The sequence below is a fragment of the Petromyzon marinus genome, chromosome 35, assembly GCF_048934315.1.
Source record: "Petromyzon marinus isolate PM22_M1 ecotype Great Lakes invasive population chromosome 35, UKy_Petmar_22M1.pri1.0, whole genome shotgun sequence".
NCBI classification, from domain to species: Eukaryota; Metazoa; Chordata; class Hyperoartia; order Petromyzontiformes; family Petromyzontidae; genus Petromyzon; species Petromyzon marinus.
Window position 1 is genome coordinate 3,980,001 of NC_133701.1, and position 16,031 is coordinate 3,996,031.

The following is a 16,031-nucleotide window of genomic DNA, read 5'->3' on the forward strand; positions in this document are numbered from 1 at the left end:
TTACATTTACGTGATCTAACCCAAAAACCTCCATTATGATGTGACGTTGTTATTAACGCTTTCCCCTACCGAGACGACTGTAATTTGCAGGGTGGGTGTCCCGTTCAGCGCTGAATCTCGGAACGCGCGAATGGTTCAGTATATTCACTTTATTTGGAAAGGCGTAGCAGCACCGTTGTTTTTAAAGACATCGCAGTCGCCGCAGAGAACCGCAGCAACACGACCGCACTCCACGATAGCTGTCGCCAAATTGTGCCGCACGCCCTCCTGCATGGCCTTGTGGGGGCCTTGTGGGAACCTCGGTGCCCATGAAGTTATTTTATTTCATTTTTTCTTTTCCGGTTCCGCTCCGAACAGAATCTGAACAGGAAAAGGTTAATTTAAGATCATGATTTCTGTTCGTGTATTACTTGCTCATGTTCACATTGACACTGATGTGTCGGTTTTTTGACGTGCGCGGCGCAGTGCGTGTACCCTGTGCCCTCATGAGTTGGTAATCTGCTCAAGCGATGCTCACATGAATTTTGACACCGTGATGCTTGCTGTCTAGCCGCTATATGCGTAACGGCGAGCTTTCGCACCCCGCATTGAACGTGCGCACGTGCGTGCCTGCGCGAGAGGGGAGCGGCCGTGTCGTGGTCAGCGCGCTGCTGCGCTACGAACCCGGCGACCCGAGTTCGATTCCCGCTCACGGCCAACACCGGTGACGATCATCTGAACCGGTTCTGGGCCTCCCCTAGGTCGACTCAGCCCTAAATGAGTACCTGGCGCGGTTTTGTAAAAATCGCAACAGGGTGGGGACGGGCGGGTGGGTGGGTGGGTGGGTGGGGGGGGTAGATCTGGTGCCGGCCAGCCACCCACCCCGCCGTGCGCCGTGCCGGCCTTGCTAGGTGCTACTCCCTAACAACCACTCGTGATGCAGCTCCGACAACCCAAAAACCTTTATTATGAATGAGAGCACTTGCCCCAAAAATGTTCCTCGCGGCTATACGGGGGGGGGGGGGATCTTTGTCTCCGCGTGCGTGCGTGCGTGCCTGCGTGCATGCGTGCGTGCGTGCCTGCGTGCATGCGTGCGTGCTTGCGTGCGTGCGTGCGTGCGTGCGAGCAGCGCGCCAGCATGTCGGAGCTGCAGCACGAGTGGTTCCGCGTGTCGAGCCAGAAGGGGAGCGCGGCGCCGCTCGTGGGCGGCCTCCTCGCCGAGCTGCGCCGCCTCTCCCCGCCCGTGCTGCGCCTCGTCGCCAACATGGCCGATGGCAACGGCAACACGGCGCTGCACTACAGCGTGTCGCACTCCAACTTCGCCATCGTGCAGATGCTGCTGGGCACAGGTGGGCAGGGGGCGGGAGGCGAGGGGGGGGGGGGCGTGGCTTGCGGGAGCGGCTGCCAACTGTTGGCCCGGTTGCCGGGCCCCCAATTTTCCAACGCGAGTTGGCTGAAGAGTGGTTGGGAGAATACACTGGCGGTGACTTGCTGTAGGTTGCGAGGTCTCGCTCCAGTTGGCTCTTGTTTCAGTGGCGATGCAATGAGCCCGCCGTTGCTCGCCACAGTCGCGCGTCTCCAAAGGAATACGTTGAGTGTTTAATAGCGGTCAGCCGTGGTTTTTACATCGGTCCTATTTAATTTTAATGTTAACGTTAAACACGCCTTGCAAAGGCTGAAATGTTCGGGAAACATTGTCCACAGAGTAGGTCACATTACTTACTTGAGTGTGCTTTGTCGTACAGAGTCGAGCCAGGGCTCACTCCAACGGGAAGGAACCCTAGAGACACGTGGTATTAGACGATGAGCCCACCCGAACTTGTGCCCTTCGAGTTGGGTCAAAACACACGTGGCATCAAAATGTTTGCCGTGCTCATCGCAACGAGCAGTGGCGCCACCTGGCGGACAGAGTGTGCTATTGCACTTGATCTTAAACGTGAATGGGTGGTGGACGTGTGTACAGTAAAACCTTGGATTGCGAGCATAATTAGTTCCGGAAACGTGTTTGTAATCTAAAACAGTCGTATATCAAAGCACTCGTCTATCAGTTGTGATCACGTGACGCTCGGCAGACAAAGCGTACACGTACTACTCGTATTGCAAGACCCTCGCTCGTTTATCAAATAAATATTTATTTTAATTTTTTGCTCGTCTTGCAAAACACTCGCAGACCAAGTTACTCGCAATCCAAGGTTTTAACTGTATGTTAAACTTCTTTCGCACCGTACGTAGTCAACCGTGCTTATCGGAGGTGCAAGGACGAAGCCTAACGAGGCTTCAGGTCAAGTCGCATAGCTGTAAACCCCCTATCAGTGCCCTACCTTATTACAGACCAATTCAAACCTCATCAGTCACCCCATGACCTTATGAATCTCAACGTTCACTATAAAGTCCCCATCACAAAGAAGAAACACAAATAGATACAAACAAAATGTTGCCCATATTGAAACGGCTGTACGCCGTATGGACATGAAAACTCAATTTCCCTGTACAAAAATACGGGTATACCGTATGGGTTGACAGCTTTGCAATCGCACGAATGCAGCGTGAACATGGACCATGGTTAAGAAGGGAAAATACACACCTTGTATTATAGATCTGGCTTGTACCTACCTGCCTGTTAAAATAAATGAAATGCGTTATCGTATTTAAATGTAAACAATCGTGTACATTTAATATGTAGCTCGATGCCATCCGCTGCTGGATGAAGGCCTGCCCACACCGTCTCGTCACAACTTTTTTTTTTAGCCATACTTCACCACACTGGTCACTGGCGGTTACCCAATACCAGTTAACATATCACTTGCCACAGATGTTAGCTGTGGCCGGGATTCAACCTCAGGTGTCCGGGTTCGTAGGGCAGTGTGCTAACCACTGCCCCATCGCCCGATGAACGTAGCTACACTGTGGAAATGGAGCCGGCGTGTCATGCGGCGGAGCCGAGGACCCCACGGGAATCGCACGCTCGCCCCTCTCGGCTTTCAGTGTCGGCGAGTTTTATTTCTCTTTCTCACTGTTGCCGGGTACAGGCCCAGTGGGTCACAAAAGCCAATCGGGCCGCCACCAAACGGCACTAGCGAGGGCATAACGCTTCTTGTACGTATGCCGAATTTCTTTCGCACACCGCACATAGCCCACCGCGCTAGTCGGAGGCGCGGGGGCAAGGCTGACGAACTGAACACAAAAAAAGCAGCTCGAAAGAAACGAGTTCTCAATTCAGGTTTACAAGAGCACAGCTCCCTAATACCATGACTGGCGCCCTCCCCCGCGCCCCAGGCGAGTGCAACGTGGACGCGCAGAACAAGGCCGGCTACACGGCAATCATGCTGGCGTCGCTCGCCGCCATCAACTCGGAGCGCGACATGGCCGTCGTGCAGAAGCTGCTGAGCCTGGGCGACGTCAATGCTCGCGCCAGCCAGGTGAGAGTGCGTGCCCACCGCCGATCCCGCCAGCGTGTTCACAGGCTGCGTGGCCGCGTTGTCGTCCGCCAGGGTACGTTCGCGACCACGTCGCTCCTTGTGCCGTGGGAGGCAGTTTGCGGGGGCGCCGCGTTGGCGAGATGTTAGCTACCTCGCACTGGTATGCAGGAGGGACTTGGGTTTGAGCCCGACCCAGACGCCTGCTGTATATATGGAGTGTGCGTGTTCTCTCCCCGTGGTCACGTGGATTCTTTTCGGGGTCCTCCGGTTTTTCCCTCCACAGTTAGAAACACGCGTTCAGACTATTTGGCTGCTATACATTTCCACATAAGCCACTTTGTTGAGCTATCATTTGTGGCCAGGTCGCTTCTGAAAAAAGAGCTATATTGCTCAGTGGGCCTTACCTGGTAAAATAAAAAGTAGCAACATTAAATAGTAAAATGTCAAGCGTGAAATTGGCTCGTGCGTAAGAACTGCACGGATCGTTGCACTGCAGGATCCGCGATTGCATTGACTGCTGGCGGATGCCTTCCTGTAGTAGTGAATTGATCATGGCTGTCTGATGATGATGATGATGAAGATGATGACGATGATGACGACGTTCGTCGTGACGGCGATTGTGCCGCAGGCGGGCCAGACGGCGCTGATGCTGGCCGTGAGCCACGGCCGCAAGGACATGGTGCGAGCGCTGCTCGCGTGCGGCGCCGACGTGAACGTCCAGGACGACGACGGCTCGACAGCGCTCATGTGCGCCAGTGAGCACGGCCACGTGGACATCGTCCGCCTGCTGCTCGCCCAGGCGGGCTGCAACGCGGCCATCGCCGACAATGTGAGGCCCTCGCGAGGCCGCGACCGTTTGGGCGGCTCTCTCTCTCTCTCTCCTCTCTCTCTCGCCTCCCTCCTCCGCTCACTTGGGGGCGAACGTTAATGCTCATCGTGATATACGTGCCGTCTGCTTGACAGCGGATGTCAAAGATCCTATGGCATGTCGTTACAGAGAGTAGTGCCGGCGTTACATCCTCATCGTACGGTGTGTTTATGAAGCATGTTCGTTACTCAACTTCTTCCCCGGTCTCTGGGATGCGTTTCGTGCTCAGGATGGAAGCACAGCGCTGTCGATAGCGCTCGAGGCTGGACACAACGACATCGCCGTCCTGCTCTACGCACATGTGAACTACGCCAAGCCACCCTCGCCCGTGAGTACAAGCGGCTGACGCGCCGGTGCCCTCGCGGGGCACGCGGGTGGATTCGCGGCTTTTGTGCAGGCTGTCGAGTGTGCGGGCGGTGCCACTGCACTGGCCGATCACAGGCTAGGAAGGCGGGGCAAAATTGGACTTGGGGGTTCAATTTTATTACTTGCAACCGGGCCCAGTGCCAATTACGCAATGCCACAGGTAGTGAGAGTGAGATGCTGTCCGGCTAAAACACGTTCCTGCGGAGGGAGCTGGTAGGAACGTTGGGTTGCGCGGTCAATGGCCAGGGTCAACGGCGGCACCACGTGGTGTATTCCGCAAATATGCCCGACTGTGAGGGCGGGCACAAGCCGGCGTGAGTAGGTTAAACGTTGAGTTTTATAAGGACACCACGGGGTGACCAGCCCAGCCCAGCCCCACCCCTCCCATCCCCCACCCAGCCCCACCCCCCACCCAGCCCCACCCAGCCCCTCTCCACCCTCCCCTCCCCACCCAGCCCCTCCCCACCCAGCCCCTCCCCACCCAGCCCCTCCCTCCCCACCCAGCCCCACCCCTCCCATTTTTGGATGCACGACGGACGGACACAATAACCCCCTGTGGGCTGGTGGTGTAACCAGGAGGTTCCTACCAGTATCATCGTGTTATACCTAAACAAGTGCACTACATTTCAGAGAGAGGGGGGGAGGGGGGGGGACACTTTCGCTTATAAGACATCGGTGTGAGGGCTACCAGAGGTTTGACACCGGTGGGGGTTTGCCAGCTGTGACGGGTGTGTTGTTGTCGGGGGCCACACATCAGCAGCCGCACTATAGGCCACCAGGTGTCGCCAGTCGCCCGCGGACCTCGCAATGAAGAACACTGCCGCTAAGCTGATGTCAGAATTGTTTTTTGTTTGTTTTACAGGGAACTCCTGTGCTGGGTCGTAAGATGCCCCAAAGCCCGACTCACAGGATAAAAGCGGAGTAGGCCTCTCCCGAGACGTGCCCTTAAGTTTCCTCCGTAACAATAGGTAGGTAAGGCGTCGAGACCAAGATTACGCAAGTCCGCCTTGTCACGCGTCCACCCGTTCAGCAGTGTCCTCGCGGCGACAAAACTTTTGTAAGAGCTCCACGTGCTGGGAAAAAACAAGAGGTGTCTCAAATGTGTATTTGAGGGAAGAGTGCCGGTGTCTTTAAGCTATAACCCACCTTTTGCCGAAGTAACAGGGGAACGAAATCAACAATCAGGTAGTGTTCGCTTGAATTTACAGCCTCTCCCAATTTACTTTTCTTTTTATACCCTCACATGGCGAATAATTGAACAATGCTGCAGTGCCTTACTCGGCTGCAATGTAAGTAGGTATGAACTTCTTTCGCACCGTTGTAATCGGAGATGTGGAGGAGCATGTGCACAGTATTCCATAAAGGATTCAAGTTTCCAAGTATGAATTGAATTCCTCTCGATTAGTTTTAAAAAAATGTATCACCGTAGGTTAGTCATGGTATGGCCGAAAACAGATAAGTTATATATTTTCGCAAATCTTAGCAGGGCTTGGTGTCTTACATTGATTGAGGCATTCTTCCTGACTTAATGCATGAGCATCACGCAAAGCCACAATGTACAAATTAATTAGCTGTGATTTTTCTTTGGGCTCAGGGATTCACGATTAACGTTTAGGAAAACTGCCAGTCGGGTGCTGTACAATTACTAACATTCTTCACGCTTTTATTGACAACACTAAAAGTATGAGAAATTTTGAAGGCTGGGTAAATAAACCGGGTCTGTCCAATGCCTCTAAATCCCTTAGTTGTCATTTGTTGTTTTGGTAAATGTTCAGGATTTAAATTGGTAACTGCTAAACTGGATATTTCATGCACATCTGGTACTAAACGCATATGTCAAACACGTAAGCAACGCTTCTCGACAAATAACATTTCCATTACGTTATTGAACCAAAATGTATTTTTTTTATTTTAGTGTATATTCACGGTAACGAGTATAAATCTTTGTTGTACAGTTAAAAGTGTGGAAGAAGGTCGATGCATAAAAGCAATGTTGGTACCGTCTTTGAAAATGTATTCAGGCATTTGAACATGTACAGAATCCTACCCAAACATGTTTTTTTCAATGTTAATGGGTTATTTTTATTGGCTTTGCCCATGGTTACTTGTATTTTAAACCTTGATGCAACCTTCTATATACGGTATGTAATCATTTATTTACGAGCATGTGATTGTACTGTCCTGCCAGCTTTTAGTGACCTAATATTTAACAAACCTTCAGCAACATTTCCACATTCGAGATGGTAATGACTAGGTACGATCATTAAACTACGGCCAACGGCCTTGTCTTGAAGTTGTAGATATGCCACTGAGGTGTTGCCATGTTAATAACTAAAGTGCCTTAGGCTACCAATTAATCCCGTAGCCATTCCTGTACATAAACGTTATTGCGATGGATAGTGGTGACTGTTTTTCGTGGAAGTGGCCCTCTGTGTAATTGTTCCCTTTTGAGAAGTATTTTATATACAAGTGTTTAAAATGTTTATGCAGATTAGGTGTTTAAATGCTACACTTGGCCATTATTACCACCATACGAAAAAACCCAGACTGTTGATGTGAAACCCAGCGTCAGTTTAAACCTCATTCTTGCCAGTTGTATTCAAATAAAGACATTTTAACTTGTATATTGCCAGTTTTAGTAATGACTGTTACGAGTGAAATATCTAATCCATTGTTTTTCATGTACATTTTAACTCCCGATTATCCGTGGGTGGATTATCCGGGTCGTGGATTAACCGGGTCGCGGATTAACCGTGCTTTCAGACAAAATATATATTTTTACGTGCGCTTCGATTAGCTGCTCCTCACTCATAACTGTGCCCAAGTGACCGCAAACACGTCGGCAAGTAGACAGATTACTTTAACAAACAATAAAAACGAATGACAAATTATGTCTTCACCCCACACCCCCCTATTGTGGGTAAGTAAAAAAATGCAATTATCCTAACGTATGTTTTGTATTATCTGTGTGAGAGTTGACGATTAGTTTCAGAAAAACATGTCTGTTTGAAATATCTTGCCACCCGAGGATATTGCAAATTGGTAAACAGCAAATGTAAGTGTGCCTGAGAATGTATTATGAAAAAAAAAATGAAATTGTTCACACCCACACAATGACGCCTACAAATAACTATAAATGTATTACAAAGACGAATATGTTCAGGATAGATTTATTACATGTGTGCATGTTATACAGCAAGCACGTTTTATAACACAACATTGTCCAATGTAGGCACCGGAAACTTTAACTGCATTCTAGTACGATGCTTGGACACTTTTTAAAACGAATGATTCTTGGTGGTATTGTACGGTCACGTGCATTGTCTACAAGTATGGCTGGTCAGTTGATATTTTCCACACCGGTATCTCTCCGGGTCTCATGGGTTTCTTCTCGACTTTTTCCACTGCCGACTCGCCGCTGTAAACAGAGGACAACTGATATATAACAGGTATGCAAGATGATGATGATGAGGTATGCAAGAGTTAGATGTCTGTGCACAAATGAAGGGCAAGCAGGTGGGTATGGACACATTGCACATTTGAATGCCTCATTTACAGAATAACAGTCAAAATCGGCAGAGTGGTTTTATACTCACCTCGTTTTCACAGCTCTGAGAGTGGTGGTGGAACTTCAACACTTCTATTTTCCATAGGACAGCAAATGTCGACTTCCTATTGTTTTCATGGCTGCACCTAATAGCACGTTGAGCACTGACGGTACCTTTTAATAATCTGCCCTACTAAGGTATTCTGCAAATCTGAATTTGAAGCTGAATAATAATGTTTATATGTATCTTTTAATAAACTAGCAAATATGTCGCCTGCTGTCGTTGTTTTCTTCCATCATTGTCCATCTCCCAGTATCTTAGGCTATGTGTTTCGGTCTCCCTTTGTATCACTGTGTCAAGTCTAACTTGTTTGTCTCCCTCTATCTTGTCTCTCCCTGGCCATGTGCTTATGAGGGTGGTTGTTGCCATTGTAGTGGGGGAGCGGTAGTGTAGCGGTTAGCGCGCTGCCCTACGAAACCGGCGACCTGACTTCGATGCCTGCTCACGGACAGCACCAGTGACAATTATCAGGTCGGCTGTGGTGATGGTCACCCACCTCCTTGAGAACCGTTCCGGCCTTCATAAGCCGGAACGGTACACAACCTAACAGCACTTGCCCCGACAGTCTTTTCAAGGCTATAGAGGGATCTTTGTATTTGTCTTGGTATTGTAGCTCTTATCTATTGGGCTCCCTCTCTTTTTGTCACACCCCCAACCACACATTGTGCTGATCATGTGACTACGCTGGCCTGCAGAGCTCAAAGATAATATCCAACTTCATTGTTGTTGTTGTTGTTGTTGCTCTATTGATGTGTAGGTCAAAGATGAAACGTTCCTGGATACTTTCAATCTTTATCAATATTGCCACCTTGCGGATAACTGAGCAAAAGTGTGATTTGTCACGGACTATCACAAGCTGCGTACCGATCTATACACCAAAAATGAAGTGACGAAGGAGTTACAAGCTGGAAATTCGGAGCTACTCTGAAACCCGTAATGTAGGCATATATGAGTTCAACTCTCCAGCAATATGAACGATCAAAGTTTTACATCCTAATTCAATCCGATAGTTTCTTTTTAAATCTCGTTTCTTACATTTCATGTGTATTCTAAACTGGCCGTCTGTTCACTCCATTTGCCTACATATAGAATGTCCAAATAATTTGCATGAAAAATAATCACTTACTGCACAATTGTGCATATATATGTAGCGAGTAAGCAAATATTTAAGTGCGTAAATGCATGCATCGTTACATTCGTAAGTTATTAAACTGAAAATGCCTACCCTTTTTTCATCCAGTTCCCTCTTGCCTAAGGAATATCAGATCTCAGGGAGTACTCATCTGAATTATCAATAAGCCAATTGAATATGCCTGATTTGGCAGCCCTATCCAGTCATAGGTTTTCCAAGGGCTGCTTTACCTCTGTAGAGCGGTGCCAGCTTGCAGGGCTTTCTGCGATGACATGAGGACCGTGGGAGGGGCGCTCAGTCTCCGGCCATCCCTAAGGCAGTAACTATTGTTGGCAAATTTGTGGCTGGGCCCCACTGGAAGTTTCGGGGGTGGCTGCGTCCTGAAACACAGCAACTTCTTGTAAAATAAACACAGTACCAGGATTCCGTGTAAAAAAAAAAATAGTTTCCAGCAAAGTACAACGTTGTAATGGGCCACTTCAAGGAACGTTAGGTAAAAGGTGCACAGATGAGATGTGTAAATTTGGTACAAGAGTCCGGAATGAGAGAGAACATCCACTTGAGTTTGCAACCAGCAAGGACATGAAGATGAAGAAAATATTTTCAAAAAAGGGTCTTGAAAATGGATATGAAGTCCAAAAACAAATACGAAATGACATTCACTTAATTCATTAAAAAAAGCCCAGATTCACACACTTCTGCCTTTAGAAAATTCAACATTGCCAAAGGGAGAACAAAGCAAATTAAGACATTCTTGGTTCTTTCGGTAAAGTCCCTTCTACGTGACTTTACCGAAAGAACCAAGAATATGAATCCCTGCAGTCACGAAAGCTTTAAATCAAAATCAAATTAAGACAGTTAACATAAGCAACAAATGGATAACTAATATTGTAATAATGCACTGAAACTGGGGGGGCAACACAAGATTTAAACAAAATGTTGAATACTGTGCTAGACAGCAATTACTTTGGACCAGTTAACTGATGCTCTGAAATTAACAATCAAACTAAAGGGCTGGATTCTGCATAATTCTGAAAAAATACTTTAACCAGTATGTCCTTGTTGGGATTGAATGCGGAATTCACTGGCCCATTCATATTTTGACCAAACAGGCAAAATGGTGATGTGCCAAATTGTTGGTTACGACACATTTACATAAACAAATTCGGACAAAAGCAATCGCCAAAACAAGACAAGTCTTACCTTTTGGCTATTTCTGTATAACGCAGTTGTAACTTGCTTTGAAGGTCTTGCTGCAATGACACGAGCATAAAAACTCAGTTATGCATGTACCTGCATTGCCAAACAAGCCAACCACGATGTGCATTGTGTTGCTAAAATGCAATGAAAACGTTAACATGCCTTCAACAACCATGTTTGGCTCTGTACCCAAAGTATGATGCAACTAAATACAAACAACTCGGGGGGGAGTAGGGGGGTAAAAACCTATTTTGATGGATACATATATAATTTACTGTGTAACAAAAACAGTTTTGTTCCTGGGTAGTAAGTGTTATTTCCTAATTGCTTATGCCTCAAAAGTACAGAAAGTGGCTATTATTCCCCACAAACTTTGCTTTTGTGACTAGGACAGTAATATTTAGAAATTTACCTATTTTCAATGAGGAAACGTGTGCATTTGTCTTTCGTTCACATAAAGTCCTGGTCACAAAAGCAAAGTTTGTGGGGAATAATAGTAATTTTCTATACTTTTTAGGCATAAGCAATTAAAAAATAACACTTGGTACCCAGGGACAAAAATTGTGTTACATAGTGTATAATTAAATGCATGAGTTCCTTTGGTATTTACGACATCCTTGTACCAAGATATAAAAGGTGAGGCTCACAGTATGGGGAAATGTTGCTATGTGTAACCTATATCGAGTACATTATTTGCCAAGGTAAAATAAATTTGGAACATGACCCCAAATGTCTACCTTTTGAAAATGACGTCCCTGGATCTTTAATATCTCCAGTAAAGCAAAATACAGATGTGTATTTTTCTGTTAAATAGACAGCATTCACCAGGCGGCCTACCATATTCGAATCGCTAGAGGGGAACCACGCTACCCCTGGGCCATGTCAGCACTGTGAACATCAAACACCGACCACCTTCCAAAAACGTAAACGATCGCAGGTTTCAAAGAAGGGGAAAAGTTCGGCGATTGAGCACACTCGCAAAGCGAATGGAGCCTGACATTGAGCCAACCAACCACTCGTGCCAGGCCTCACACTGATCTGAGCCAACTAGCTAACCAGCTACGACTACTAGCAACTACCAATGACCTTGCGTCTAAGAAAACAAAATCGACCATGGACACTTGCACGAACCCTTTAGATTTGTTTACTTTCATTCGCATCAACAACAATGCGCTCAAGAGTTGTATATTCGTGTGCGTGTCAAAGCGACCTCCTGATCGAACCGACGTGGGGTGGTGCTCATCTCCATTCACGATTCTGAGCCGGTGGTGGAAATTCCACGTTCCTAAGGCAGACCGGCCGCAATCAGGCCACCAATGAAGGCCTATTTTCTAAACTCTCATCACCTCTCACGATGTAGACATCTGCCGAGCGCTTTCACCGCAAGCTGTTTTCATCGTTCCATGTACTCGGTGGACGAACTCTCGCGCGAGTTTTCTGTTTTGACCGCCACTCTGACGTCTCAACCACCAGATATTGGCCCTTCCGTTGAAGTGCCTAGCCAAGGCTACGTATTTTGCTATTTATTTATCGTCAATTATCCTGCGGGCGATTATCCGGCTGCTTCTAACATTATCCAGTGGTCCCAGGCCGATCCGGCAAAACAGGCAAAACCGCTCCAAAAGGTTGTACCAGTCCGGCAATCGTCAAACACATTAAGTTGCTGAAACAAGAGCGTAGTCGGTACTACGTACAGTGAGGGAAAAAAAGTATTTGATCCCCTGCTGATTTTGTACATTTGCCCACTGACAAAGAAATGATCAGTCTATAATTTTAATGGTAGGTTTATTAGAACAGAGAGACAGAATAACAATAAAAATCCAGAAAAACGCTTGTCAAAAATGTTATAAATTGATTTGCATTCTAATGAGGGAAATAAGTATTTGACCCCCTCTCAATCAGAAAGATTTCTGGCTCCCAGGTGTCTTTTATACAGGTAACGAGCTGAGATTAGGAGCACACTCTTAAAGGGAGTGCTCCTAATCTCAGCTTGTTACCTGTATAAAAGACACCTGTCCACAGAAGCAATCAATCAGATTCCAAACTCTCCACCATGGCCAAGACCAAAGAGCTCAAGGATGTCAGGGACAAGATTGTAGACCTATACAAGGCTGGACTGGGCTACAAGGCCATTACATCACCCATGCAGCCTTCGAGATTGGAGTGGTAAGTACGGTGCAGTAAATACAGTAACTTTTTACAGGTTATGTATTTATGTCCATTTGTATGTTTATCTATACAATTTTCACATAGTAAACACATGTAAAACACTAAAAAAAACATGCACAACACCTTAAACAAATGTTGTGCAAAAACGTGTCAAAATAAACTGCTGTATTTTTAAAAAAGTTATCCGGCGTTTTTGAAACTCCAGCGCCCCCTTCCCCCGAAGCTGCCGAATAATCGACTATCTACAAATGATTGTTTAAGTTTCCAAGCGGTATCAAACGTGGTATACTGACACAGTGATAACACGATGCGATAATTAGACGTAGCATTGACAAATCCAATTACGCCAATGTTATAGAACATCCTTGTTCTAACCGCTACCGCTATTACCTTCCATGTAAATTGCCACACGTGGTCGACACCACGTTCAAACACACGACAGCAAACGTTAACCAACGCAGATTTATACAACAAAAACCCTTAAACAGTAAACATATAAACAGCGCCCTCTCGCAGCAACTACGTTACGCAGGCTTCGGCCTTGCGTCACCTTGACACCGGGATGGGGCATTGCGAGTTTAGAGCGCTGCGACAGCCCCGCACCGCGCCGTTTTATTGCTGATTCCCCCGTGCTGTGTGCCTGCGTCTCGGTGAGGGGTTCATTAATTGTCGCTAATTGCTTAAATTGCAGTTACCCCGCTTAGGAAGTTCCTCAGTCGCTGGATGATTCTGCTGGCGGTCGCCATGACGGTTGTTTCTTGTCACGGGAGGGCGTGACGTCACGAGAAACCACGATATATCGCGGTGACGTCAGGCGATATCACGATATATCGCGGTGACGTCAGGCGATATCACGATATATCGCGGTGACGTCAGGCGACATCACGATATATCTCGGTGACGTTAGGCGATATCACGATATATCGCGGTGACGTCAGGCGATATCACAATATATCGCGGTGACGTCAGGCGATATCACGATATATCGCGGTGACGTCAGGCGATATCACGATATATCGCGGTGACGTCAGGCGATATCACAATATATCGCGGTGACGTCAGGCGATACCACGATATATCGCGGTGACGTCAGGCGATACCACGATATATCGCGGTGACGTCAGGCGATACCACGATATATCGCGGTGACGTCAGGCGATATCACGATATATCGCAGTGACGTCAGGCGATATCACGATATATCGCGGTGAAGTCAGGCGATATCACGATATATCGCGGTGATCTCGGGCGACATCACGATATATCGCGGTGACGTCAGGCGATATCACGATATATCGCAGTGATTTCGGGCGATATCACGATATATCGCGGTGACGTCTGGCGATATCACGATATATCGCGGTGACGTCAGGCGATATCACGATATATCGCGGTGACGTCAGGTGATATCACGATATATCGCGGTGACGTCAGGCGATATCACGATATATCGCGGTGACGTCAGGCGATATCACGATATATCGCGGTGACGTCAGGCGATATCACGATATATCGCGGTGACGTCAGGCGATACCACGATATATCGCGGTGACGTCAGGCGATACCACGATATATTGCGGTGACGTCAGGCGATATCACGATATATCGCGGTGACGTCAGGCGACATCACGATATATCGCGGTGACGTCAGGCGATATCACGATATATCGCGGTGACGTCAGGCGATATCACGATATATCGCGGTGAAGTCAGGCGATATCACGATATATCGCGGTGATCTCGGGCGACATCACGATATATCGCGGTGACGTCAGGCGATATCACGATATATCGCGGTGACGTCAGGCGATATCACGATATATCGCGGTGACGTCAGGTGATATCACGATATATCGCGGTGACGTCAGGCGATATCACGATATATCGCGGTGACGTCAGGCGATATCACGATATATCGCGGTGACGTCAGGCGATATCACGATATATCGCGGTGACGTCAGGCGATACCACGATATATCGCGGTGACGTCAGGCGATACCACGATATATTGCGGTGACGTCAGGCGATATCACGATATATCGCGGTGACGTCAGGCGACATCACGATATATCGCGGTGACGTCAGGCGATATCACGATATATCGCGGTGACGTCAGGCGATATCACGATATATCGCGGTGACGTCAGGCGATATCACGATATATCGCAGTGATTTCGGGCGATATCACGATATATCGCGGTGACGTCAGGCGATATCACGATATATCGCGGTGAAGTCAGGCGATATCACGATATATCGCGGTGATCTCGGGCGACATCACGATATATCGCGGTGACGTCAGGCGATATCACGATATATCGCAGTGATTTCGGGCGATATCACGATATATCGCGGTGACGTCAGGCGATATCACAATATATCGCGGTGACGTCAGGCGATATCACGATATATCGCGGTGACGTCAGGCGATATCACGATATATCGCGGTGACGTCAGGCGATATCACAATATATCGCGGTGACGTCAGGCGATACCACGATATATCGCGGTGACGTCAGGCGATACCACGATATATCGCGGTGACGTCAGGCGATACCACGATATATCGCGGTGACGTCAGGCGATATCACGATATATCGCGGTGACGTCAGGCGATATCACGATATATCGCAGTGACGTCAGGCGATATCACGATATATCGCGGTGAAGTCAGGCGATATCACGATATATCGCGGTGATCTCGGGCGACATCACGATATATCGCGGTGACGTCAGGCGATATCACGATATATCGCAGTGATTTCGGGCGATATCACGATATATCGCGGTGACGTCTGGCGATATCACGATATATCGCGGTGACGTCAGGCGATATCACGATATATCGCGGTGACGTCAGGTGATATCACGATATATCGCGGTGACGTCAGGCGATATCACGATATATCGCGGTGACGTCAGGCGATATCACGATATATCGCGGTGACGTCAGGCGATACCACGATATATCGCGGTGACGTCAGGCGATACCACGATATATTGCGGTGACGTCAGGCGATATCACGATATATCGCGGTGACGTCAGGCGACATCACGATATATCGCGGTGACGTCAGGCGATATCACGATATATCGCGGTGACGTCAGGCGATATCACGATATATCGCGGTGAAGTCAGGCGATATCACGATATATCGCGGTGATCTCGGGCGACATCACGATATATCGCGGTGACGTCAGGCGATATCACGATATATCGCGGTGACGTCAGGCGATATCACGATATATCGCGGTGACGTCAGGTGATATCACGATATATCGCGGTGACG

The 16,031-nt window shown here is 47.9% G+C and overlaps 2 protein-coding genes across 5 annotated transcripts in view; one reads left to right on the top strand and one right to left on the bottom strand.

Moving 5' to 3' along the window:
- The window catches only part of LOC116948873 (KN motif and ankyrin repeat domain-containing protein 1), a 78,648-nt gene extending 70,197 nt beyond the window's left edge, over positions 1 to 8,451 (top strand). For all 4 annotated transcript variants that reach the window (XM_076071853.1, XM_076071850.1, XM_076071852.1 and 1 more), the window contains 5 exons: positions 1,109 to 1,328; positions 3,256 to 3,398; positions 4,027 to 4,227; positions 4,496 to 4,594; positions 5,495 to 8,451. In XM_076071853.1, the coding sequence (XP_075927968.1) occupies positions 1,109 to 1,328; positions 3,256 to 3,398; positions 4,027 to 4,227; positions 4,496 to 4,594; positions 5,495 to 5,557 (726 nt within the window). In that variant the 3' untranslated portion in view covers positions 5,558 to 8,451. The remainder of the gene's footprint in view (positions 1 to 1,108; positions 1,329 to 3,255; positions 3,399 to 4,026; positions 4,228 to 4,495; positions 4,595 to 5,494) is intronic.
- Positions 7,787 to 13,573, bottom strand: NDUFA7 (NADH:ubiquinone oxidoreductase subunit A7). The gene is made up of 4 exons (XM_032966072.2): positions 13,437 to 13,573; positions 10,576 to 10,625; positions 9,603 to 9,752; positions 7,787 to 8,050 (listed from the first exon to the last, which is right to left on the bottom strand). Exons 1-4 carry the CDS (start codon positions 13,485 to 13,487, stop codon positions 7,957 to 7,959), a joined length of 345 nt encoding a protein of 114 aa, XP_032821963.1. The 5' UTR covers positions 13,488 to 13,573; the 3' UTR covers positions 7,787 to 7,956.
- Between the last annotated feature and the right edge of the window lie 2,458 nt (positions 13,574 to 16,031).

Coding starts and splice junctions, on each gene's coding strand:
- NDUFA7 (XM_032966072.2), bottom strand. CDS start 13,487: ATGGCGACCGCCAGCAGAATCATCCAGCGACTGAGGAACTTCCTAAGC. Junction 9,753..10,575: donor TATACAGAAATAGCCAAAAG/GTAAGACTTGTC, acceptor GCTGTGTTTCAG/GACGCAGCCACCCCCGAAAC. Junction 8,051..9,602: donor GCTGGCACCGCTCTACAGAG/GTAAAGCAGCCC, acceptor CTCTGTTTACAG/CGGCGAGTCGGCAGTGGAAA.